Source organism: Cetorhinus maximus, chromosome 6 (assembly GCF_964194155.1).
Source record: "Cetorhinus maximus chromosome 6, sCetMax3.hap1.1, whole genome shotgun sequence".
NCBI lineage: Eukaryota > Metazoa > Chordata > Chondrichthyes > Lamniformes > Cetorhinidae > Cetorhinus > Cetorhinus maximus.
In genome coordinates, this window is record NC_135884.1 from 7,627,861 (window position 1) to 7,655,232 (window position 27,372).

Genomic DNA, 27,372 nt, shown 5'->3' on the forward strand with positions numbered 1-27,372 from the left:
ACTAATGACTGAAACAAAAACTTAGCAAATGATGTAAATTAATTATTTGATATCATCTATAAAGAGCATTTTTTCAAGGATAATATATGACAAATTAAACTGCCACACCACATTTACCTCCATTGAGATTTTTTTGCATGATCTTGAAATCAAGGAAAAAAGAGAACTTTCATTTATATAACGCCTTCTACAATCTCGGGATAGCACCTTCAAGTCAATTTTGCAGTCATCGTTATAATGCAGAATCACCGCAGCCGATTTGAGCACCAGAAAGCTCCTACAAACAGCAATGTTGCTTCAGAGATAAATACTGGTGAGGACACCAGGGGAAAACTCCCCTCCTCTTAGGGATTAGGGCCATGAGATCTTTTATGTCCACCTGAGAGAGCAGACAGGGCCCCCATTCTGTCGTCATTTGAAAGACAGCATTCTCCTACTGTACAACCCCTTAGTACTGCACCAGCGTGTTAGTCGAGATTATGTGCTCAAGCACCTGGAGTGGTCCCTGATGCAGAGGCAAGAGTGCTGTCCAGTGAGGCTCAGTGCACTGCCTCCTACCATGGCTCACTGCTTCCCAGAGACCTCGAAATAATGCAACTCCCTAAAATTTTCAGTGTTCCTCTCCTACAATCGGATTCTACTTAAACAGCTGGCCAACACTCCCCGGCACAAACTATCAAAAACATATTCGTTGGTCATTTAATTTCCATCCACATGTCAGAGAGTTAAGAAAAGGTGGTCTCCCCCCTAAAGGGTCCAAGAACTCTCTTTTTACATTCTGAAGTAATTGGGCCAAGGGAAAGATAATGTTGAAAAAAAGATGTAAAAGAGGATCGTTACTGTGGAAACAGTATGCTCTGTGATGGAGAATGAATGTTATTAACAGCCCTTGCCTATGAAGATTGTCTTGTCTGCAGCTGGTATTATAGCGCTTCTGCTTTTATTTATTTCCCATAAACCACAATATAATAGAAATTACAAGACATTGGGACAAAATTACTATACAAGTAAAACCTTTATTGCACAGGCTGCAGTCTTCATGTTCCTCCCATGTTTGTGCTTTACTGAGTGAAATCCTGTGTGTTAACACTGCTGCTCCAATTGCTTTTACGGGCTGTAATATAAAACTGTCATAAGTAGGTGCTGTTTTGTGGCACAGCAGCAGGAGCCTTTTACTCTGGCACCTCATCCAAGTTTCCAAATGAGGCGTTGCTGGACTGGGAGCCAATGTAGGTCAGTTAGGAGAGGGGATGGTGGGTGGATGGGACATTAACAGCAAAGCTGACAAGAGAGCAATCCCATGCCCACATCACTCACGTGTAAGAGCAAAACTAGGAATAATGCTGACAAGTCTCCACAGGCTGGGCTCTCCCACTCTTCTAACACTAGAGATAATGTAGGTTCAGTTTTGTTTGGGGAAGGAGTGGGTAAACAGGAAAGTTGGGAGGACAGGTAAATGACTGAAGTTGAAGTTTTTTTTTTCACCTGCTAATAAACTCTCTGTTACACTGACCTGCTGGTAACAATGATGACATCCTCAGCAATGGTAGCCATCTCCTTGATCGTCAGGTAGCACATCCTTCGTAGGGTGGGCTGATCAAGATTGCAAAAGAAACAATGGGTAATTTAGTTGATGCTTTGAGTCAACAATAATTATTTGACAATTCGCCCATGAAACTTTATAAGCAGTTCCTTTTGTTTCATTGAACTGATTTAGAAAATTAGTCGCTATTGAATGTCAAGGGGAGATGGTTAGATTCTCTCTCGTTGTAGATGGTCACTGCCTGACACTTGTGTGGCATGAATATTACTTGCCACTTGTCAGCCCAAGTCTGAATGTTGGCCAGGTCTTGCTGCATGTGGACATGGACTGCTTCAGTATCTGAGAAGTTGCGAATGGTGCTCAACATGGTGCAATCAGCAGCGAACATCCCCACTTCTAACCTTGTGATGGAGGGAAAATCATAGATGAAGCAGCTGAAGATGGCTGGCCCTGAGGTACTATAGCAGTGATGTCCTGGGACTGAGATGACTGATCCACAACAACCACAACCTTCATTCTTTGTGCTAGGTATGACTCCAAACAGTGGAGAGATTTCCCCTTTACTGCGATTGACTCCAGTTTTGCTAGGGATCCTTCATGCCATACTTGGTCAAACGTTACAATGGTGTCAAGGGCATCTATTCCTCACCTCGTCTCGAGTTCAGCTCTTTGGTCTATGTTCGGACCAAGGCTGTAATGAGATCAGGAGCTGAGTGGCCCTGGCAGAACCCAAACTGAACATCAGCCAGCAAGTTACTGATGAGTAAGTGCCGCTCAGTAGCACTGTCGACAACATCGTCCATCACTTTGCTGATGAGAGTAGACTGATGGGGCGGTAATTGGCTGGGTTGGATTTGTCCTGCTTTTTGTGCACAGGACATACCTGGGCAATTTTCCACATTGCTGGGTAAATGCCAGTGTTGCCGACACTTCATAGCAATCAATCCATACCAATATGCCGACAGCAGAGCCAGACATGAGGTGCAGAAAACCCCCAGTGGAGAGATTTGGGAACAACAGACCCAAAGTCCTCCTTCTGAGCCGTAACATCTCGGAGATTCTGCGAAGTCACCTTTTCCTCCAAAGCATGCTCCACTTACCACGTGTCTAGTCTCAAATTACTGGGGGTGAAGGGGAAAAGGAGGGAATTCACTCATCAGTAACTGGTCCTAGAGTTGCCTTCTCTTTCGCTCCACCCTGCCAAAGACATCCCCATTGTACTGCCAGTTTACCCACACCACACAGACTGCAACGGTCCAAGGCGCTGGCTCACTTTCTCGTGGGCAATTGGGGATGAGCGATAAATGCTGGCCTAGCCAGCGACGCTCACATCCTAAGAACGAGTAAAAGCATTTACCGATTACACAAAAAAATGAAATCATAACTATAACAGAGTTAAAAAGCTGTTATTATAATTCTTTGGAATTTTAGTTTCCAAAAAGGGATCTGCTTGATGAGATTCTCTAACCCAAAACCCATAGTTTGGCTTCACAACATGAAAGAAAGTAAATTTCCTGTGGTAAGACTTGGGTCACACGATTGCTTCTCATCCTATCCAATCAATTAAACATGAGGACTACACTGTCCAAACAATTCATTATGTTGACTTTTGGATTTCATTAAAGGTCCTCATCAAAAGCTAAAGTTCAATTTGTGAATGGCAGGTGCTGTCACTATGATTTCTGTAAAGTTTAAGCATGGGTATTTTGAACTTTCATACAATGCTCACTTGAAGTGAGAAACAGCGCAAGGGAATGCTAGATTTTTGCCTTCTCCTGCACTATGCCTGGAAAGAGCATTTTGAACTGTATAACACTAGGGTCAAGTGTGAGTGGCTGCAACTCATTCATTGGTGGTGGAATCAACTTGAGGTGATGAGTTTAAGATCAACGCACATGTAATGCATTACGTTAAAGGATTTAGTTTAACAGTGATTATTGTTTACTGGAATGTATTGGGACTGATTATTAAAAAAGCGGGCACAATTTTTTTAATGCCAACCAATTATTAACACTTACATCATTTGACTGGAAGAGTTTGGTCATGGCAAAGAATGCCTCGGTAGCCTCTATGGAACCCAAATGCTCCCCCTATATAAAAACATAAAAATTCTAGGTTACTTTTTCCCGTTAACAGAGCAGACAACAATAAGACCTTTCGGTAAACATACAAGACTGACGCATTCTTGGGTCTTACCACAAGACACAACAGGTTATATATTTTGCAGGTATGGACATGAAGGGCTTTCCACAGTTTGGGAGTGGGGGGAGGGGTCACATTCTGAGAGGTTCAGGTCAAGCAAGAAACTCACTGGATGCCAGGTCTGAATGCACATAGCCCCTGCGAGGGGTTAGGAGAGTATAGTGTGTGTTGTTGGGAGCTTTAACTCATTGACAGTCCATGGCTCACTTTGGGGGAGGTGCAGGTAGGAAGGTGACATCTTCGATCAGTGGCACTTCCAACATTTAGCCTTTACACGTCCTTTTTTATGGCAAGAATAACGCCAGCCCTTTCAAATCAAACCCACTCTCCAGATTCTCTCTTTTATTACCTGCAGGAGTGCTGGTCTTTTCACCCAGACTTTGTTCTTCATTAGAATTGGATTTCTTTTTTGCTATCAAACCCCTATCTCTCCAATTTCTCTGCGAGTTTCCAAACTGGGGCTTGTTACTGATAGGCCCGAGTGTCAATCTGTAATCATCTGCTGGTGCCGGAGCGTCCTTTATTTTATGGAGTTTACATTCATCAAGGTAGGACCTTATTCCCAAAGGGATACCAGTTTTAACTTCTTACACCAGAATCACTTCTCTAAGGTTCCCAAAGTCTTGTTCAGCCTTTATCGATCTATCCCACCTGTCAAACACCATCTCCTTCTCTCCAGCGCATTCCACTCTCTTTGAATTTTCAAATTTCTAAAATTCTACCTGTAGGTTTCTGGTGCCAACTCAGACATTGAGAACAACATTCTTTACTCTGTCCTTGTCACCTGATTGCTCTTCGGGAAGAGATGGGTACACCTGCAAAGCTTTTCCTGTGAAAACACCCTGTGGGAGCATAGTCCAGTCTTCTTTAAGCTGCTTCCAGTTTTGTGGCAACTTATTCAAATGATATAAAGTACATTTCTACTTCTTCCTCACTAATTCTAAGTACTAAATAAATATTCCTTGCCAAAACAAAAGCACAAGGTGTTGGCCCTGAGTTATCCTCATCATTCGCTTCCAATGTACGGGCTTTATGCTTGTCTCTTTCCAATTCCTTGTCTTTTCGCTTACTCCTTTCCTCTCTTTCTAACTTCTTCCTTTCTAATTCAAGTTTTTGCATCTCTGGGCAGGGTTTTAAGTACCCCGGGCAGGTGCGCACCCAACCCGATTGGGTGTAAAATAGCGTGCGATGACATCGGGTGAGCATTCCGATATCATTGTGCACTCGCGCCGAGAGTTGGTAGCGTGCCCGCCAACAATTAAGAGGCCTTTTAAGGCCCTTAATTAATTTAAAGCTATTTTTCACTGCCCGTCTAACCTTAATGTAGGCGGGTGGACAAATCAGCCAGGCGGCCTTTGGGTTTTTTAAGGAAACCTCATCCACGGGCGGGATAAGGTTTCCAACATTAATTTTTGAAAATTTTTTACATAATTTTTATTACGTTTATGTTCAGGTGAGTGAGTCCTATGAGGGGGCATGTTTTTCATATTTTCCGAATCTTCATTTTTGAATTTAATATTCTTCAGCTCCCTGCCTTCAGGGAGCTTTCAGTGCGAGCTCCCCCAACACACGCGCAGACTTTTGCATTCGCACTCCTCCCGCCCCCACCCTGGCAGCGCTGAGGTTCTCTGTGCGCCTTTCATGCTGCCTGGCCGTTAATTGGCCAGCCAGCCAGCCAGCGTGAAATCGCGATTGGGGGCCAATCGTGGGCGGTGGACCATTTCCCAGCCGCTCCCGGGCCCACCCGACGACACGAAAATCCCGCCCACTTTCCTTTTCTTCTCGTTCTCTTCCGAATTTCATTTTCTCTGGTTCAAATGGTCTCACTTCCCTATCTCTTGTTAATGCAATGTTAACTAGCTCCACTTGATCTCCTTCAGCTTCAAGTGCTAAGCCAATGCTGCAACAACCTGTTTTCAAATTATCCTTTGTTAATTGTTCTAAAGGAACGAAACAGAGAAATTCTCGCTCTCTAAAACAAACGTTGAGCATTACAAGTAGCCACGTTGATTTCCCACTGAATGCGGGAGAGGTAAACATGAAACCTTGTTTGTTTAAATTCTGGAAATTTCCAGCGAATCTGCTTTACTGGCTCAGCACGTCCATCCTAGACAAGCCCCTCATTGGCTACCATCACCATAGAGATCAAAAAAACTTTTCAACAGAAAGAAATCCCCACAACCCCCAAAGGAAAGAAGCCGATTGACAAGATTTCACTTTTTCAAAACTTTTACTATAAAAATCAAACCAAAATCAACATAATTCGAACATTAATTAACAGGCAACTGATACTTCAAACAGAAAGGCAAATTTCACTTTAAATACTCAATTCAATAAAGATGGGTCTCACAAAATACTTCCACTCCACATCACGCTTCTGGCGCACACGGTATAACAACCCGACTCACATGTACGCTGTTCTGAAGTGATCTCAGGCTAGCAATGCTGGTCATAAATTTCTTCCCCAGAACTTAATTTCACTCTGGATTTAAAGAAGCCTTCACAAAAAGAAAATAAGCTTTTTTTTTGCAAAGCACAAGGTTCGTCACAACTCTCATGGGTTAATCGCATAAAACTCACAGGGTGTCACAGTGATTGTATCACGGAGGCTGGGAGTGGAAAGAAGATGTATGGATAAATAGGGAAGGTAGCAAATGGCTGCAAACTTGACCCTTTTAAGAATTTTACTCCCTTTCAGTTCTGAAGCTTAAAGTCCGATCTCTGGTCTAACTCGGTACTGGTTTTCAGCCAGCAGCAGATGATGTTTCATTGGGAACAATTAGCAAAAACTCCTGCACTGCACTTACTGCAGTCCCAAGGCTGGTCTCTTAAAAGTGACAGAAAACACATGAAGTCGGTTTGTGGTGCAACAGCACCATCTATTGGCTACAAGACAGCAATGCATCAGAAACACATTAAAAGAGGTAACGGCCTCTTAAAGCAAAGGGTGCATATGGCATATTATCTCCACCACCCATCTCTAAATGCAACAGAGTCATGGTTAATATGTCCAGTCACCACAATGAAGAGGAGTAGCAATCAATAAATCAAATAGGATACCGAACTATATCAGTTAAATCTGTGGAGTACAGACCTGAATGGTCTATTCCTGCACTCTAAATACTTTCTTATACCAGCTGGCGGTAAAACAGTTCTGCCATGCAGGCTCAATGGAGATCTAGGTTATGATGTCCAGTTTTGGTCATCACATACAAGGAAGTAGTACAGACTCTGGAGGCAGCACAGAGAGAAATGAATGAGACGAGTCTATGTTATGAGAAATATAGAGCTTCAGACCAGGAGTAGGCCATTCACCCATGGACGCAGGCTCATGGACGTCTTCAGCACAGAAGGAGGCCATTTGCCCATTGTGTCCACGCCGGCCAACAAAGGTCTGACTACAAAACAAAAACAGAATTACCTGGAAAAACTCTGCAGGTCTGGCAGGTAATTCTGTTTTTGTTTTGGATTTCCAGCATCCGCAGTAGTTTTTTGTTTTTATCTAAAGGTCTGACTACACTAATTTTCCAGCACTTGGCCCATAGCCCTGGAGGTTATGGCAACACGAATGAATATCTAAAAACTTCTTAAATGTTACAAGTGTTTCTGACTCAACCACCCTTTCCAGACTCCCAGCACCCTCCGGGTGAAAAAAATTCTCTTCAACTCTCAATTCTCTTAGCCTTCCACCTCTTAACTTAAATCTATGCCCCCTGGTTATTGACCCCTCTCTACTAATGGAAGAAGTGCCTTCCTATCCATTCTATCTATGCCCCTCATAATCTTATACACCTCTATCAGGTCCCCTCTCAGTCTTCATTACTCCAAGGAAAACAACCCCAGCTTATCCAACCTTTCCTCATAGCTCAGACCCTCCAGCCCAGGCAGCATTCTGGTAAATCTCCTCTGCACCCTCTCCAATGCAATCACATCCTTCCTATAATGTGGTGACCAGAACTGCACGCAGTTCGCCAGCCTAACCAGCGTTTTATACAGTTCCAGCATAACCTCCCCGCTCTTGCATTCTATGCCTCGGCTAATAAAGGCAAGTATCCCATATGCCTTCTTAACCACCTTATCTACCTGCCCTGCTACTTCAGGGATCTATGGATATGTACACCAACGTCCCTCTGATTGTCAGTACTTTCAGGGTCCTACCATTCATAGTGTAATCCCTTGCCTTGTTAGCCCTCCCCAAGTGCATTACCTCACACTTTTCCAGGTTGAATTCCATTTGCCACTGCTCTGCCCACCTGACCAGTCCATTGATATCCTCCTGCAGTTTACGGCTATCCTCCTCACTATTTACCACCTACCAATTTTCGTGTCATCCGCTAATTTGATTATACCCCCCACATTTAAGTCCAAATCATTTATGTACAGCACAAACAGTAAGGGCTCCAGTACAGAGCCCTGCAGAACCCCACTGGAAACAGACTTCCAGTCACAGAAACATCCCTCTACCATCACCCTCTGCTTCCTGCCTCTCAGCCAATTTTGGATCCAATGTGCCACTTTGCCTTGGATCCTATGGGCGCTTACTTTCTTGACCAGTCTTCCATGAGGGACCTTATCAAAAGCCGTGCTAAAGTCCATGTAGACTACATCAAATGCATTACCCTCATCAACACTCCAGGTAACCTCCTCAAAAAATTCAATCCAATTTGACAAACACGACCTTCCCTTGACAAATCCACGCTGACTGTCCCTGACTAATCCGTGTCTCTCCAAGTGCAGATATGTTATGTCCCTCAGAATTCTTTCTAGTAACTTGCCCATCACCGAGATCAGACTGACCCCATCGAACCTGCTCCGCCATTTGATAAGACCATGGCTGATTTGGTCATGTTCTCAATTCCACTTTCCTGTCTGAACCTATGACCCTTGATTCTGCTGTCTATCAAAAATCTATCTAACTCGGCCTTGAATAAATTCAATGGCCCATCCTCCACTGCTTTCTGGGGAAAGAATTCCCTAGAATAATGACCCTGTGAGAAAAAAATTTTCATCTCCATCGTAAAATGGAGACCTCTTATTCTTAAACCGTGTCCCCTGATTCTAGTCTCCCCCACAAGTGGAAACATCCTCCCAGTATCCACCCTATCGAGTCCCCTTAGGATCGTATATGTTTCAATGAGAACACCTCTCATGCTTCTAAACTCCAACAGGTACGGGCCCAATCTATTCAACCTTCCCTCATTAAATAAGTCCTTCAACCCAGGAATGAATCGAGTGAACCTTCTCTGGACTGCTTCTAATGCAATTATATCCTTTTTCAAATAAGGAGACCAAAACTGTACACAGCACTCCGGATGTGGTCTCACCAAGACCCTGTACAGTTACAATAAAACTTCCTTACTTCTATATTCCATTCCCCTCGCAATAAACACCAACATTCCATTTGCCTTCCTAACTTGTGCCAGCATTCTTGTGATTCATGTGCCTGGACGCCCAGATCCCTCTGTACCAAAGTTCTGCAGTCTCTTTCCATTTAAATAAATTTATATTTGTCCTGCCAAAATAGGCAAGTTCGCCACTTTCCCACATTATATTCCGTCTGCCAAATTTTTGTCCACTGACTTAACCCATCTATACCCCTTTGAAGACTCTCTGCCTCCTCTTGACAACTTACTCTCCTACCTATCTTGGTGTTATCAGCAAATTTAGTTACCATACATTTGGTCCCTTCATCCAAGTCACAGAGACAGATTGTAAATAGTTGAGGGTCCATTACTGATCCCTGTGGTGCTCCACTAGTTACAAGTAGTAACTGCCGGAAAATATATATTTACCCCTGCTCTCTGCTTCCTGTTAGCTAACCAATCCTCCATCAATGCTAATATGTTACCCCCTACACCATGTGCTCTTATCTTGTGCAGCAACCTTTGATGTGGTACCTTATCAAATGCCTTTTGAAAATCCAAGTACACTACATTTACTGGTTCCCTTTTATCCATCCCTTGCTTGTTAATTCCTCAAAAAACTCTTTAATAAATTAAACAACATTTCCCTTTCACAAAACCATGTTGATTCTTCCTGATCCCACTATGATTTCCTAAGTATCCTGCTATAACCTCCTTAATAATGGATCCTAGCAATTTCCCTATAACAAATGTTAGGTTAACTGGTCCATGGTTTCCTGCTTTCTGCTTCCTTCCTTTTTTGAATAAATGTGTTACATTTGCTATTTTCCAATCTGCTGGGACCCTTCCAGAATCTCATGAATTTTGGAAGATGATGTGTCTGCCATCTCTGCAGCCACTTCTTTTAAGGCCCGAAGATGTGGGCCATCCAGTCCTGGAGACGTGTCAGTCTTTAAATCTAAATTTTCCCAGCACCTTTTCCCCGGTGATGGTTACTGTTTTAAGTTCCTCCCTCCCTTTCACCTCTTGATTTTCAAGTAGCTTTGGGAAATTTTCTAAATCTTCTGCAGTGAAGACAGACATAAAATACCTGTTCAAAACCTCCACTGTTTCCTTATTTTCCATTATCGATTCTCCATACTCACTCTCTAGAGGGCCAATACTAGCTTTTGTAGAAGCAAAAGACTGCAGATGCTGGAAATAAGATTATGTTCCCCTGTCCTAGACAACCCATCAGCAGAAAGTATCTTTTCATTAGCCTATCAATTCCCTTCAAAATCCTAAAAACCTCAAACAAATCACCCCTTAACCTTCTACTTTTCAAGAAATACAAACCAAGCTTGTGAGCTAGGGAATCACTGAAGTGAATAGCATTGATGCATTTAAGCTAGAAAAACCCAGGAGGGAGAAAGGAGCAGAAGGATATTGAGGTAGGGTGAGATGAAGTAGAGTGGGAGGAGATTCATGAAAAGCATAAACACATGGACTAGTTGGTCTGTCTCTATTCTGCGCATTCTATGTAACTATAAACACAAGACAAACTTGTACAGGTATTTTCAACACTGGGACCACTTAGTGCTGGGATCATTTTGGGGGAACGTCACTATATTGGGCACTGTCCCCCAGTCACAGCCTCACCCAGGCCCACCACCACCAAAACCACCAGCCCTCCACCACCAACCAACCACCTTTTCTGTCAACTAGCTTATAAAGCACGCTCGGAGTTTCCTCCGATAACAGACACTAATGGTTTCTTCAGTAATATTATTGGTTGGGCTCCACAACACTCCCTTATATTTTTGCACTCTTGTTGGCAAAGCTTCCCAACATTGACATTGAATGCGTCTTATAGATTGAAAATACCAGTTACAAATTGCTTACAAAATTCAAAAGACCTGATGAGCCGAATGGCCTCCTTCTGTACCATTAATAACTTAATGTGCAACAGTTCAAAATACTGAGGTTATTTCTCAAAGCTATGGAGAGCAGCCCAACCTGGTTTATCAGATACAGGATCTTGGTGAGAATATGTGCACATTTCCGAGGATTGATGGGAGTTTCATTAAACACTCGAGCCTGCAAGGAGAAAACAGCAAAAAAGATAAGTGTTTGTGTCATATCATCAACAACCTTAGTGATTCCATATGAAAAGCAGAACAGGAGGCTGGGACGACAATGTCCATTCAGTCCACTGAATCTCTAGATTATTAATTATCTGATCATAAAATCTAATGCAGTTCCTGACACCAATTCAATTCCATTCATGGCATAGTTAGATTGCCTCTTCTTTTTTTGAAATGCAACACCCAGATGCTCTAATTATAACAAGTTATTGTCTGTGGTGTCATAAAAAATTCTGAATCAGCTGGATGAGGCTAGACAAAAGCAACAGAGTAAATCATTTCAGTCAGTGAATGGAAGAATGCAGCACTTCACATTAACATGTGACTAACTTCCCTCTTGAGATATTCAATTAAAACCACACACAGGTACACGCACTTCAAATTAACTTACTTTCCATTCTCTCTGGAAAAGAGATGGCTGAGGGTGCCCTAACAGAGATGTTTAATATTATGAAGGGATTTGATAGGTGAGATGTGGAGAAAATGTTTCCACTTGTGCAGAGGTTCAACCCGAGGGCTGGAAATATAAGATAGGCACCAACAAACCCAACAAGTCTCTTTACTCAGAGAATGTGGAACTTGCTACCACAAGGAGCAGCTAAAGCAAATAGCAGATGCATTTAACAGCAAGTTATAATTGAAAACACGGGGGCACAATCTCAGGATAAAAAGCCGATCATTCAGGGCTGAGATGAGGGGAAATTTCCTCACTCAAAGGATTGTGAACCTTTGGAATTCTCTACCCCAGAGGGTTGTGGATGCTCCATCACTGAATACATGTAAGGCTGGAAATCAAGGGATATGGGGAGTGGGCGGGAAAATGGAGTTGAAGGCCAAGATCAGCCATGATTGTATTGAACGGTGGAGCTGGCTTGATGGGCCAGGTGTCTGCTCCTGCTCCTATTCCTTATGTTCTTATAAACTCATTAGAAAGGAATAGAAGGAAATGTTTCTGGATGAAGTAGGCTGGGAGGAGGTTTCTGTGGGACATAAATACTGGCTTCGGCCAGTTGGGCCAAATGCCTGTTGCTGTGCTCTTTTCAAAAATGCACTATTGGGATATGGAGTATTGCTAGTAAGGCCAGTGTTTATTGCCCTTCCCTTACTGCCCCTGAGAAGGTGGTGGTTCACCACTTCCTTGAACCGCTGCTGTAGAATGTGGTGTAGGTACATCCACAGTGCTGTTAGGATTAGAGTTCCGGGATTTTGACCCAGCGACAGTGAAGGAACGGCGAGATAGATAGGTTCTTGATCCGAGATAGATAGGTTCTTGATTGGTAAGGGGATCAAAGGTTACGGGGAGAAGGCGGGAGAATGGGGTTGAGAAACTTATCAGCCATGATTGAATGGCAGAGCAGACTCGATGGGCCGAATGGCCTAATTTCTGCTCCTATGTCTTATGGTCTTATATAGCTCCAAGTCAGGATCATGTGTGGGTTGGAGGGGAACTTGCAGGTGGTGGTATTCCTAAGCATCTGCTGCTCTTGTCCTTGGTGGGAGAGGTTGTGGATTTGGAAGTTGCATGTCAAGGGAGCCTTAGTGACTGGCTTCAGTGCAGCTTGTAGATGGTAAACACTGCTACCATTGTGCATCAGTGATGGAGTGAATGTTTAAGTTGGTGGATGGGCTGCCAACCAAGCGGGCTGCTTTCTCCTGAATGTTGTCGAGCTTCAAATGTTGTTGGATCTGCGCTCATCCAGGCAAGTGGAGGGTATCTCATCACACTCTTAACTTGCGCCTTGTAGATGGTCCTTAACAGGCAGTTCACCCCAGCCTCTATAATCAAGTCAGACTGCCGTTGACCTGTGCGTGCCACTATCTCTGGTATTTTACTTCCTGTTGTCATTTCAATCGAGCTTCACTGGGAGGCTAGAGACCCAAGATCCTAACAACTGATAGGGAAGGCTGCCAGCTCCAGGCATTCAGTAGTGAGTGTGCATCTGAACACAGCTTTCAAAGCTGCAATATGGATCTCCATTAATGGTCATCATACCTCCAGATAGACACACATTCCAGAGAGGGTTGCTGTATACTAATCCACCATAGGAACCCTTGCTAACCTATAGCCTACATGGGTCAGTATTGCTGAGGACAATGTGGCATCCGACCAGCTGACCTGAATGGAAATAGCGACAATAACATGATACAGAAATCACTGCTCACCTCCTGCAGTACAGAACTCTTCTCCAGGTGCTGGAATGGGTTTGAGCCCCCACCTAGGGGAAACAAGAAGGAGTTTTATAAAAACCATCTAAACAGTAAACTCAGTAATGAACAACGGACAACATTTATAATAATGCCTTAATACAGAAAATGGCCCATAAGAACATAAGAAATAGGAGTAGGCTTCTTGAGCCTGCTGCACCCTTCAATAAGATCATGGATGAACTTCTACCTCAGCTTCATTTTCCCCTCTATCCCCATATCTCTTCAGTGTCCAATCATCTATCAGGTCTCAATCTCGAATATACTCAACTACTGAGTATTCCTCTTCACTTCACAATGTAGATAAGGGAATGGAAGAACTAAGAAAGGAGATTAGGAGAGGTGCCTGAAAGCTGAGTTGAAAAGGTGAATCATGAAATGGTTTATTCACTGCAGGCAAAGAGAGGGGCCTATACAAAAGAGACTGCAGTGATAAAGCAGGGCAAGTCTATTGAGGGATTTAAAGACAAGTACTCAATTTAAGGAACCGATAGAGTGAGGGTGGGAATGATGTGGGAGCAGGACTTATATGGGATGGGAGAGCATTTTGTGCCAGTTTACGAAGAGCAGGTTGAAAATCTAGAGCTTCCAAACTTGTGGGTGAAAGTTTCAACAACAGAGGGGATTGAGGTAGAGATGGAGGCAGACAAATTTGCAGAGGTGTTAGTGAAAACTTTTGATAATGAATGGCACGTGGACTCTGAAGCTCAGTTTAGGGTCAAATAGGACACCCAGATTTCATGAGACAAGGGAGGGGATGGGGTCAGCATGAAGAGAGTTTGTCGTGGGGCAGAAGTTATGTCTTGAATTTTCCTCTGACGCTCATTTCCCTCTGGCCTCCCAAACCCATGACCACTACCATCTAGAAGGACAAGGGCAGCAGATAGATGGGAACACCACCGCCTGGGAGTTCCCCTCCAAGTCACTCGCTATCCTGACTTGGAAATATATCGCTGTTCCTTCACTGTCACTGGGACAAAATCCTGGAACTCCCTTCTAACAGCACTGTGGGTGTACCTACACCACATGGACTGCAGGGGATCAAGGCAGCAGCTCACCATCACCTTCTCAAGGGCAACTAGGGACGGGCAATAAACGCTGGCCCAACCAGTGAAGCCCACATCCCGTGAATGAATTTTAAAAAAAAGTTGGAGAAAGTTGTGACTCATCTGTGTCTTGCTGCCACACAAATCAGACACTAAGATGTGGGGTTATCAGTAACTTGAGATATATACGAATTAATGGGAATACACATTTAACCGTTCTACATGGCTCAATCTCCATACTAGACAGTTCATAAAGACAACATCCTCAACAGCCCAGATAGAAGAAAGGAAAAGAGGTAACTATGCTAAAAGCATTATGTGGCATAGATAAAGTGACGTCAAAATAGTATTTCAAGTTAATTCAGGCCTATAATAGACAAAGACAAAAGCAAAATTTTGCGGATGCTGGAAATCTGAAACAAAAACAGAAAATGCTGGAAAAACTCAGCAGGTTTAACAACATCTGTGGTGGAGAAGAAAAGAGTTAACGTTTCAAGTCCATATGACTCTTCTTCAGAGCTAAAGAGAAGTAAAAATATGACGAAATTTATACTGTTTAAGGGGGATGGAGCAGGTGAAGCTGGGTAGAAGGCCAGTGATAGGTGGAGGCAAAAGAAAGATTGCCAGAGATGTTATGGACAAAAGGACAAAGGGATGTTAATGGTTAATGTATTGGCTAAAGGAGATGCTGATAGTGGCATTAAGGTCAGAAAACAATGTGATAATAGCAGGACAAGGGTAAGCACTCTGGAAAGAACAACATGAACAAGTGACAGACAGCCCTTGTGAGGGTGGGGTGGGGGGAGGGGACAGTGATGGGAAAAAAGATTGAAATAGGATAAAAGGAGGTGATAAAACAATGAATAAAAATGAAAATAAATATAATATACAAATGATGTAATTTCAAATTTAAAGCTGATCTTAAAAATATCCTTACTCAAAGAGTGATAACCTCCCAGTTAAGATTACAGAATGAGTTCCAAATACAATTTCCAGGCTGAGATGCAAAGCTGAAGGGAGTCATAGGGTCAGAGTTATACTGCACAGAAACAGGCCCTTCGGCCCATCGTGTCCGTGCCAGCCATCAAGCGCCTCTCTATTCTAATCCCATTTTCCAGCACTTGGCTCGTAGCCTTGCATGCTATGGCGTTTCAAGTGCTTATCTAAATACTTCTCAAATGTTGCGAGGGTTCCTGCCTCTACCACCCTCTCAGTGTGTTTCGTATTCCAACCACCCTCTGGGTGAAAAAAGTTTTCCTCAAATCCCCTTTAAACCTCCTGCCCCTTACCATAAATCTAAGCCCCACCTCTGTGAAGGGGAAAAGTTTCTTCATATGTACCCTATCTATGCCCCTCATAATTTTGTACACCTCTATCAGGTCCCCCCTCAGCTCTAAGGAAAACAACTCTAGCCTATCCAATTTCTCTTCATAGCTGAAACGCTCCAGCCCAGGCAACATTCTGGTGAATCTCCTCTGCAACCTCTCCAGTACAATCACATCCTTCCTATAGTGTGGCAACCAGAACTGCATGCAGTACTCCAGCTGTGGCCTAACTAGCGTTTATTCGGTTCCAACATAACCAACCTGCTCTTATATTCTATGCCTTGGCTAATAAAGGTAAGTATTCCATATGCCTTCTTAACCACCTTATCTACCCTCTGCTGCTGCCCTCGGGGATCTGTGGACATATACACCAAGGTCCCTCTGATCCTCTGCACTTCCTGGGGTCCTACCATTCATTGTGTATTCCCTTGCCGCGTTAGTCCTCCCAAAATGCACCACCTCACTTTTCTCAGGATTAAATTCCATTTGCCACTGCTCTGCGCTTCTTAGCAGCCCATCTATATCGAATACTAAACATGTATGAGTTCAATGGGCCAAAATGCCTTTTCTCATCTTTGACAGTTCCTGTTTATATTCCTGCCTTTAAGATATACGAATGCAGATTGCATTCCAGTGCAATGGATGTTAAGTCAGATGAAGTAGGAAACCAAGCGTCAATCTTTTTCTTTAATACTAGAATTATTTACAGAATGCAACATTACATATGTCAACTTCTTCCTTAACCAACACCATGTCCCAGCAGTCCCTCTTTATATGTCATTTCAAACAAAACCACTAATCATCAAAATAAACTAATAAAAGGGGGTGACAGCCTGATGGGGCACTGTAACAAGAACAACCTTTAAAAGAAACTTACATAATTAAATTAAAATGACATTTCTGGGGCTGACGATGCACTCCAGCAGTCCCTCTTTATATGTGCTCAAGGTACTTAATCAATCACTACCCTCCATCTGTATATCCTTAACTTTAAGAACATCATTAATATACCATTTGAACTAAAATGACAACCGTAAAGCTGGCTACTGCCATTTTCACATGCAATCTGTTCCTTCACCTTACATTTATATAGCACCTTTCACAGGCTCAGGACGTCCCAAAACACTTTACAGTCAATTAAGTTTGAAGTGTAGTCATTGTTGTAAACATGGCAGGCAGTTTTTACCCAGCAAGATCCCACAAGCAGCAATGCAGAAATGACCAGATAATTTTTTTGTGATGTTGATTGTGTATTCATTTCTTTCTCAAAAAGACCAGAGTTAAAACTCTTGGTTCTATTTCAGCGATGGGGATATGGGTAACAACTCCATCAAAGCACCTCTAACATAGTAAATCATCCCAAGGCACTTCACAGATGTATTATCAAACACATAGCCACAGAGAATCATCTGCTTACCTTCTCTTCCTGCTCGGCCATCGTTAGGTCCTGCGGGGGGGGACACCAAAGCTAACGATGGCCGAGCAAAAAGGATAAGGTCCTGCAAGTGCCTCTGACCAGTCCTCTGGCGCACTTCCTTGTGGGTGATGTTGTTTCACCATGTGATGCCCAGGCTCTTACATAGGCAGCACTGGTGAAAGATGTCCAACTTACAGGATACTTTGCTGTTCTCTTCTACGTCTCGCTGGCATAGGTTGCAGTTGGCACTACCATGGGCATGTAGAGTTGTAGCTTCCATGGCCGTGTCGGTGGTGCTGGATTCCCAGACCCTATGGAGCCACTGGAAGATCGATACTACTTTTCCGATTCTTGTGTGGACCTCAATCTCTATATCACCCCCCCTGGAGATGTTGCTTCCCAAGAAGGGGAAGTAGTTGACGTCCTCAATGTTCTGTTGCCCGATGGTGATGAGGAGGCCTTGTTGCCATCCAGTCATCACTGTCTTGGTCTTCTCGCAGTTGATGCGTAGACCAACCTTCGCGCCTCTACTCTCAAGACTGGTGGTGCATTCACATTGTGTAAAAACAAGAAAAATCTCAAGGATCTTCACAACCAATTGCAGAAGTGAAAACAAAGATGGGAATTGAGTGATTAGGAGAATAAAAGAAAGCTTGGGGAAAGTAAAGAGGGAAAGAGAGGGGTTCCAGACAATGTTCTGCCTCCACCACACCATAATCACTGGTTATCTTAGCATTGGACATTAAAGCTAAATGTGGCAAATAACATTTAGCCTCAATTAGCTCAATATTGGTCAGGGACCTCCTTATCAATAGTGCCAGCAGTGACACAGTTGGTAGCATCCTCACCTTTCAGTTAGAAGGTTGCTGGTTCAAATCTCACTTCAGAGATTTCAGCACAGACATTTATGATTGACACTCCAGTGCCTTACTGAGGGAGGCACCGTCTTTCAGATACAGCACTAAACGGAGGGCCATCCTGCTCTCTCAAGTAGACCTAAAAGATCCTATGGCACCAGTTCAAAGAAGAGGTCAATACTTGTCCCCCAGTTAGTGCCACCAGAAAGACAAGTTACTGATATTATCATATTGTTTGTGGAGCGTGCAATGCGCAAATTGACTGCCACATTTCCCTATATCACATCAGTTCAAATCATTACAAAAGTAACTTATTGGCTGTGGGGTGCATTGGGATGTTCTGAGGCTGTGAAATGCATGTAATTTTGATAACCAGTAAAAGCAGACATGTGGTTAGGTAAATCTTCAGACCAATCAGAATCCATTATTACTTCCTGGTTAACTTGCCAGCAGTATTCATTCTGGCACTGCTAACATTTTGAAAAAGTAGTTACTCAGGCTGGTAGATCACTCTGTACAAACCTTGTCACCTACTGAATGTCTGATGACAGCTTGTTCACTGGAGCATGGCTGCCTTGGCATCCACACATTCAGCCAATCAGGAAAATGCTTCTGTAACTAAAGAATGAACTCACACTTCTAATTATTGATTAAAAAAAGATTTTATTTTCATAATAATCTTCAATCTTAAATATGCTGCATTTTGCCAGGGTACAGTTGTACAGGTTTTGCCAGATCTTAAGAATGCCATCCTTTTCATCGTGTGCATGGATTGATAGCAAATATTGATGGGTTGTTGAACCACAGAAGGAAGCACATCCCTGTTCCCTCCTAACATGCTACAGCAGAAGTCATTGAATGATCAGGCCAAAACTCTAGGCTATTTTTCCCGATCACTTAGGTGACTTACTTAGTCCACAGTCACTGGGACAAATTAAGCTTTTACGCTCAATGGTATCTATGTTCAAAAGTTAATTGCACCCTATCAATTCACTCACCACTGGTCCATCTTTCCCTGAAAATGAACCCTACTGTGCAAACTAAACATTGAACAAAGAGCTCACTAGAGTCTTAACCTAGTATAACTAGGATAGCAAGGAAAATAGCAGGTAATATTAGACAGATACCAGGTAGGAGGAAGGAAATATATAAAACTAAAATATTGCTGAGAGAGACATGTTGCCAAAACTTCTTATCTTGCACTCATCAAGACAAATGCAAGAATGTCAAATTATCACAAAAATTTATATTACAGTTGATTGGTTGACAATTGGCCAAGGTGTAGCCATGGAAAAAGCAACAAGGAACTATAGGCTCCCTGGTAATTCAAAAAAAGTGCAAGGCTTGAACATATTCCTTTTCTTTGCAAAGAACAGGCCCCTGTATGTCACTTCTAGCAATAATAAATTGGCCACATTACGAGCTTGACTGATTAATTAACTTATTATCTTAAAAATCAAAAACTGGATAACATGGCTGTTTTGTAAGAAGGAAAAAAAAAATCACAAATGCCAGAATTACCAAGCAACATCAGGAAAAGTGAATGAAGGCCAATGTATCTTTTCTTGTATGCTGACAGATGATCCGTATATTTCCAGCACACGTTTAAAATATGGACTAGCTTTATCTTGAAAACCAAAAGAAGGATCCCATTTTGAACAGACTAGTCAGTGAGGCCAAGAGTGTTTGAATATTCAGGAGGGAACTGGATAGATATTTGGCAGAGAAAGCCAAGGTAGAGCAGTGTGTAGATTATTTGAACTTTGAGACCAGCCAAGTAGACTTGGTGGCCTTTTCCAGTTGTGCACACCGATGGTTTTGAAAATATTAGATATCAACACACTCACTGGGAACTCCTGCAAATGTTTTCAAATCCCTACAGACTCTCGACAAACACTTACAGAGTTAGCCTATTATAAAAAGTAGCGCTAGCTGCCCAAACAAAAACTCTGCTCATGATTCCAAATTTTTATTAATTAGCATGCAACAAAATTAACTAATAGGTCAACAAATACAGAAAAATATGAAAAGCTGATTCTATATGGACAGGAATCCCATGGGCAGTCTGTATTCCCTCAAAAATTCTAAGTGGCTCAGGATCCGAGCTTGAAAGTAGAGTATCAGATGTTGCTCGGGAGTAGTACCCTCACCTCTGTCACTAGGAATTGCACCATAAAAGCTGCCAACTTGAGACATTAAACTGAGCCCCTTTGCTTGCCCTAAGGTGGGTGTAAAAGATCCCACGGCATTATTGAAGTAGAGCAGGGTATCTTAGCCTTGATATCTTAGCCACCATTTAACCCTCGAGCAACACCTAAAGCAGATAACCTGGTCATAAGCAAAAACAGAAAATGCTGGAAAAACTCAGATCTGACAGCATCTGTGGAGAGAGAAACAGAGTTAACGATTTGATTCCAATATGACTCCTCCTCAGATGATCCGACCATTTATTTCATTGCTGTGCGCAAATTAGTTGCGGCACTTAGTACAACAAAACAATAACTGCACTTCAAAATTAGTGCACTTTGGGTCATCCTGAAGTGGTGAAAGGTACTATAGGAACGTAAGTCTTTCAGATGAAAGGTTACCCTTAACTCTGTTTCCTTCTCTGATGCTGCCAGACCTGCTGGGTATTTCCAAAACTTTGTTTTTATTTCAGATTTCTAGCATCCGCAGTATTTTGCTTTTGTCTTTCTTTCTTTACATTACTCTTTTCAATACATTTGAGAAAACTTGAATTTACAATGTTCAAATATAAAATGTTACTTAATTAAGAGTTTTAACATATCAGATTCACCCAGATTAAGAATACCGAGGGATGTCACGCTTTAAATTGCTAAGTTATGAAATACAACGCAACCAAACTAAAGACCAAGGATGAACCTCCGCTATTCAAACTATTCTACTCAGTTGAAGACTAACTCAAAAATCTTAAACTCCTGATATCTTCTAGGATGTCAACATCTGCCCAAACTGTAAACTTTATTCAGGGTCTCCAGCCCCATGAAATCTTTAAAAGAAAGTGAAATTTGTAAATTCCGAACAGCAAAAGCTCTGCTTATTTTGAAGAATGATCACAAGACCCTGATTTTTAAAGCAGTGCTGCTTGGACTGGGTAATTTGATAAATTACATATGAACATGCGAATTAAGAGGAGTAGGCCACTCGGCCCTTCAAGCCTGCTCCGCCATTCAATAAGTTCATGGCTGGTCTGACTGGAACCTCAACTCCACGTTCCGGCCTACCCCTGATAACCTCTCCCCCCACCTTGCTTATTAAGAATCTATCTACCTCTGCCTTAAAATTATTCAAAGGCTCTGCTTCCGCTACCTTTTGAGGAAGAGTCCCAAAGACTCATGGCTCTCTTACAGAAGAAATTTCTCCTCATCTCTGCCCTAAATGGGTAATCCCTTATTTTTCAACAGTGGCCCCTAGTATTAATTCTCCCACAACAAGAAACATCCTCTCCACATCCACCCTGTCAAGATCTTACATATTTCAATCAAGTCACCTCTTACTCTTCTAAACTCCAGCGGATACAAGCCTAGCCTGTCCAACCTTTCCTTATAAGGCAACCTGCTCATTCCAGGTATTTGTCTCGTAAACTTTCTCTGAACTGCTTCCAATGCATTTACATCCTTCCTTAAATAAGGAGACCAATACTGTACACAATACTCCAGATGTTGTCTCACCAATGCCCTGTATAACTGAAGCATAACCTCTCTACTTTTGAAACAGAAACAGAAAATGCTGGAACAACTCAGCAGGTCTAACAGCATCTGTGGAGAGAAAAACAGATTTAACGTTTCAAGTCTGTATAACTCTTCTTCAGAGCTTGAAGAGTCATATGGACTTGAAACACTAACTGTGTTTTTCTCTCCACAGATGCTGTGAGACCTGAGTTTTTCCCAGCATTTGCTGTTTTTGTTCCAGGTTTCCAGCATCTGCAGTATTTTGCTTTTATCTCCCTACTTTTGTATTCAATTTCCCTCACAATAAATGATAACATTCTATTAGCTTTCCTAATTATTTGCTGAACCTGCATACTAACCCACGAGGACACCCAAATCCCTCTGCATCTCAGAGCTCTGCAATCTCTCACCATTTAGATAATATGCTTCGTTATTTTTCTACCAAAATGGACAATTTCACACATTCCCACATTACACTCCTTTTGCCAGGTCTTTGCCTAGTCACTTAACCTATCTGTATCCCTTTGTAGCCTCCTTGCGCCCTCTTCACATCTTACTATCCTACTTATCTTTGTGTCATCAGCAAATTTAGCAACAATGCCTTTGGTCCTTTTGTCTCAGTCATTTACATAAATTTTAAAAAGTTAAGGCCCAGCACTGATTGTTGTGGCACACCACTCATTACATCCCACCAACCAGAAAAAATATCCATTTATGCCTACCCTCTGTTTCCTGTTAGCTAGCCAATCTTCATGGTGAAAGAGGAGATAGTTCGGACACTTGAAGGGTTTAAAATTGCTACGGGGGTGGTAATGGATAGGCTGCTTGCACTTAAAGTTGAGAAAGCACCAGGACCAAATGAGACATATTCAAGGGCACTGAGGAAATTGCAGAGTCATTGGCCACACTTTTCGAATCTTCCTTAAACACATGTGCTGTCAGAGGACTGGAGAATTGCAAATGTTGCACCCTTGCTCAAAAAAGGGCATAAAGATAAACTGACTGGCCTGTAGTTGCTGGGTTTAACTTCAATAGTGAGGAAGCTTTTAGAAATGATAATTCTAGACAAAATGAATAGCCATTTGAGCAAATGCAGGTTAATTAAGGAAGCCAACTCAGATTTGTTGTGTTTAACTAACTTGAGTTTTTTGATGAAGTAACAGAGGCAGTTGATAAGGGTAATGTTTTTTATGTGGTTAACATGGACTTCCAAAGACACCTGACAAAGTGCTATACAACAGACTTCTGAGCAAAGTTACAGCTCATGGAATAAAAGGGGCAGTAGCAACATGGATACGAAATTGACTGAGTGACAGGAAACAAAGAACAGTGGTTTACTTGTTTTTCAGACAGGAGGAAGATTTATGGTGGAATTCCTCAGGGATCAGTGTTAGGATCCCTGTTCATCACGATGTATATAAATAATCTAGACCTTGGTGTACGGGGCACAATTTCAAAATTTGCAGATGATACAAAATTAGGAAATATTGTGAATTGTTAGGAGGCTAGTGTTTTTTTTATTCATTCAGGGGATGTGGGTTTCGCTGGCTGGGCCATCATTTATTACCCATCCCTATTTGCCCTTGAGAAGGTGGTGGGGAGCTGCCTTCTTGAACCGCTGCAGTCCGTGTGGTGTAGGTACACCCACAGTGCTGCTAGGGAGGGAGTTCCAGGATTTTGACCCAGCGACAGTGAAGGAACGGCAATATATTTCCAAGTCAGGATGGTGAGTGGCTTGGAGGGGAACTTCCAGGTGATGGTGTTCCCATCTATTTGCTGCCCTTGTCCTTCTTGTCGTGGGTTTGGAGGGTGTTGTCGAAGAAGCCTTGGTGAATTCCTGCAGTGCGTCTTGTACATTGTACACACTGATGCTACTGTGCGTCGGTGGTGGAGGGAGTGAATATTTCTGAATGTGGTACCAATCAAGCGGGCTGCTTTGTCTTGGATGGTGTCAAGCTTCTTGAGTGTTGTTGGAGCTGCACTCATCCAGGCAAGTGGGGAGTGTTCCATCTCATTCCTGACTTGTGTCTTGTAGATGGTGGACAGGCTTTGGGGAGCCAGGTGCTGAGTTATTTGGCTAGTCCAGTTCAGTTTCTGGTCTATGGTAACCCCCAGGATGTTGATAGTGGGGGATTCAGTGATGGTAATGCCATTGAACGTCAAGGGGCAATGGTTATAGATTTTCTCTTGTTGGAGATGGTCATTGGCTGGCACTTGTGTGGCGCAAATGTTACTTACCACTTGTCAGCCCACAGTGCTGCTAGGGAGGGAGTTCCAGGATTTTGACCCAGCGACTGTGAAGGAAACTTGTCCAGGTCTTGCTGCGTTTGGACACGGATTGCTTCAGTATCTGAGGAGTCACGAATGGTGAACATTGTGCAACCATCAATGAACATCCCCACTTCTGAACTTATGTTGGAAGGAAGGTCATTGATGAAGCAGCTGAAGATGGTTGGGCCGAGGACACTACCCTGAGGAACTCCTGCAGCGATGTCCTGGGGCTGAGATGACTGACCTCCAAGAACCACAACCATCTTTCTTTGTGTTAGCTATGCCAGCAGAGAGTTTTCCCCCTGATTCCCATTGACTCCAGTTTTGCCAGGGCTCCTTGATGCCACACTCTGTCAAACACAGCCTTGATGTCAGGGGCAGTCATTCTCACCTCACCACAAGACTTCAGCTCTTTTGTCCATGTTTGAACCAAGGCTGTAATGTGGTCAAGAACTGAGTGGCCCTGACGGAACCCAAACTGGGCATCAGTGAGCAGGTTATTGCTAAGTAAGTGTTGCATGATAGCACTGCTGTTGACCCCTTCCACTACTTTACTGATGATCGAGAGTAGGCTGAAGGGGCAGTAATCGGCAGGGTTGGATTTGTCCTGCTTTTTGTGGACAGGACATACCTGGGCAATTTTCCGCAAAGCCGGGTAGATGCCAGTGTTGTAGCTGTACTGGAACAGCTTGGCTAGGGGCGCGGCAAGTTTTGGAGCACAAGTCTTTAGTACTATTGCCAGAATATTGTCAGGGCTCATAGCCTTTGCAGTATCCAGTGCCTTCAGCCGTTTCTTGACATCATGTGGAGTGAACTGAATTGGCTGAAGACTGGCGTCTGCGATGCTGGGGACTTCCGGAGGAAGCCAAGATGGATCATCCACCTTGGCCCTTCTGGCTGCAGATTATAGCAAATGCTTCAGCCTTTTCTTTTGCACTGATGTGCTGGACTCCTCCGTCATTGAGGATGGGGATATTTGTGGAGCCTCCTCCTCCAGTGGGTTGTTGAATCGTCCACCACCATTCATGACTGGATGTGGCAGGACTGTGCTTCAAAAGGACAGAGCTTGTTGAATGGGTGGAAAGTGGCAGATAAAATTTAATGCAGAGAAGTGCAAAGTGATTCATTTTACTTGGAAGAAGATGGAAAGACTTGATCAAATAATGTACAATTCTAAAAGGGGTGTAGGAGCAGAGGGCCCTGGGTGTATATGTGCATAAATCTTTGAAGGCAGCATGACATGTTGAGAATACAGTCAATAAAGCATACAGCTGAATCAATTGGGGTATACAGTACAAAGGCAAGGAAGTTCAGTTAAAACTGGCTCAGCCTCAACTGCAGTATTGTTTCCTGTTCTGTGCATCACACTTTAGGGAGGATGTGAAAGCATTAGAGAGGGTTCAAAAAAAATTCATGAGAATGGTTCCAGGGCTGAAGAACTTCAGTTACATAGATAGAGCAGAGAAGTTGAGGCTGTTTCACCTTGGAGAACAGAAGATTGAGAAGAGATTTGATAGAGGATTTCAAAATCATGAGGTGTCTGGAAGGGTAAATAGGGAGCAACTGTTCCTATTGGTGGAAGGATCGAGAATGAGATGGCACAGATTTAAGGTAATTGGTAAAAGCAATGGCGACTTGATAAAAAAACTTTTTCAACCAATGAGCGTTAGAAATTGGAATGCACTTCCTGAGAGTGTGGTGGAGGCAGGTTCAATTGAAGCATTCAAGAGGGAATTGGATTACTCTCTAAAAAGAAGAATGTGTTGGGCTACGGTAAAAGATGGGGAAATCACACTAGGTGAATTGCAGATCCCGATCCCTCACAGACATGACAGGTTGAATGGCTTCCCTCTGTGCTATAATCTATGATTCCAACCTTTTCCACCCCTGTCCTGGCAAACTGTATCATTGCTATTCTCAGATGTCACCAGAAAAAGGAGTGAGCTGTAAATATATTTACTGAAATGTTTCAACCCCACAGAATCACAGGAGGCTATTCAGCCCATCTTGTCCATACTGGCTCCCCATGAAGCAATGCAGTCAGTCCTGCTTGTCCGCTCAATCCCCGTAGCCCTGCAAGTTTTTTTCCCACCAAGCACCCATCCGATTTCCTTTAGAAATCATTCATCTTTTCCACTTCCAGCACGGGTGGTGAGTTCCAGGTCATTACCATTCACTGTGTAAAAACTGTGTTCTCTCACATTTCCCAGGCACCTCTCACCCAAGATCTTAAATCTGTGTTTCCTTGGCCTTGTACCATGAGCAAATGGGAGGAGTGTTGCTGTTACAATCATTAAGGGCAGAGGAGGGCATTCAGCCCATGCTAGTTCTTTGAAAAAGAATCCGATTTGACCCACTAACTTTTTCTTTCTCCATTAGCCTGCAAATGTTTACTTTTCAGATTCTCGTTCCCCATTTTCTGTTTCTCTTTTGGTTTTGTAAGTGATTATTATCGATAGATTTGATTTGTTCTTGCATAGGGAACATTCCTTTTCTACTTTATCTAAGTCTGTGACAATCTTGTACACCTCTGTCCAATCTCCCCTCAGTCTCGTTTATTCCAAGGAGAACAACTCCAACTTTTTCCATCCTAATTCTGTAACTAAAATCCCCCCCTGTCCCTGGAACCATTCTGATAAATCTCCTCTGCACTCTCATTATATTCAAGGCTGAGATAGGCAGATTCCTAGTTTTCAGCCCTCCTGACTATTTAATCACTAGGCCTTTGAGTGAGACTTTAAGCACCTGAAATGACTGCTCCTGCTCCACATCAGTAACTTGCCCACCAGCCTGACTTGGTCCACAGGCTGCTGCTGCCATAGTAACCAATGGAGGCCCTGCAGCCCATCCATCCTGACAGCGACTTACCAGACTCCTCGTCCTTTTTGTCGAACTTTTTCAGCATCTTTCCCGCCCTGGGGTTTTATCGGTCGATCTCAAAGGCACTCAGAGCCCCGGTGTTTCCAGACCTGTCTCTCTAAATCTGCCTGGACCCTTGCCTCTCAAAACCCTCCAGCTCTTACTTCCGGTCTGAGTCCCTTCACTTCCTGCCAACCAGTCACATCGACACGTCATTAACATGGCTAGCCCCCCCACTGCGCATGCCCGATGCCGAGTCCTGGGCATGCGCAAGATCAACCACACCCCGCCCCGCCCACCATCGCGTCAGAAGCCCTGCCGCGGAGCCCCACAGTCCGCGCATGCGCAGAACTGGTCTCTCCCTGGACGTGCGCCCTGTCCTCGGTGCGCATGCGCATTTTGTATTCAGGCTGGGACGATCAACCCTGACCCCAAAGTCGCCCATAGGCAGGAGGATCCAGGGCTTGGT

At 43.2% G+C, this 27,372-nt stretch overlaps 1 protein-coding gene across 1 annotated transcript in view; it reads right to left on the reverse strand.

Moving 5' to 3' along the window:
- LOC144681502 (coatomer subunit gamma-1) overlaps positions 1-27,088 on the reverse strand; it is a 62,068-nt gene extending 34,980 nt beyond the window's left edge. The window contains exons 1-5 of the mRNA XM_078543134.1: positions 26,913-27,088; positions 13,395-13,447; positions 11,104-11,184; positions 3,562-3,633; positions 1,514-1,593 (exon numbers count right to left, since the gene is read on the reverse strand). Coding sequence (XP_078399260.1) covers positions 1,514-1,593; positions 3,562-3,633; positions 11,104-11,184; positions 13,395-13,447; positions 26,913-26,949 — 323 coding nt within the window. The 5' untranslated portion in view covers positions 26,950-27,088. The remainder of the gene's footprint in view (positions 1-1,513; positions 1,594-3,561; positions 3,634-11,103; positions 11,185-13,394; positions 13,448-26,912) is intronic.
- Positions 27,089-27,372: the final 284 nt, after the last annotated feature.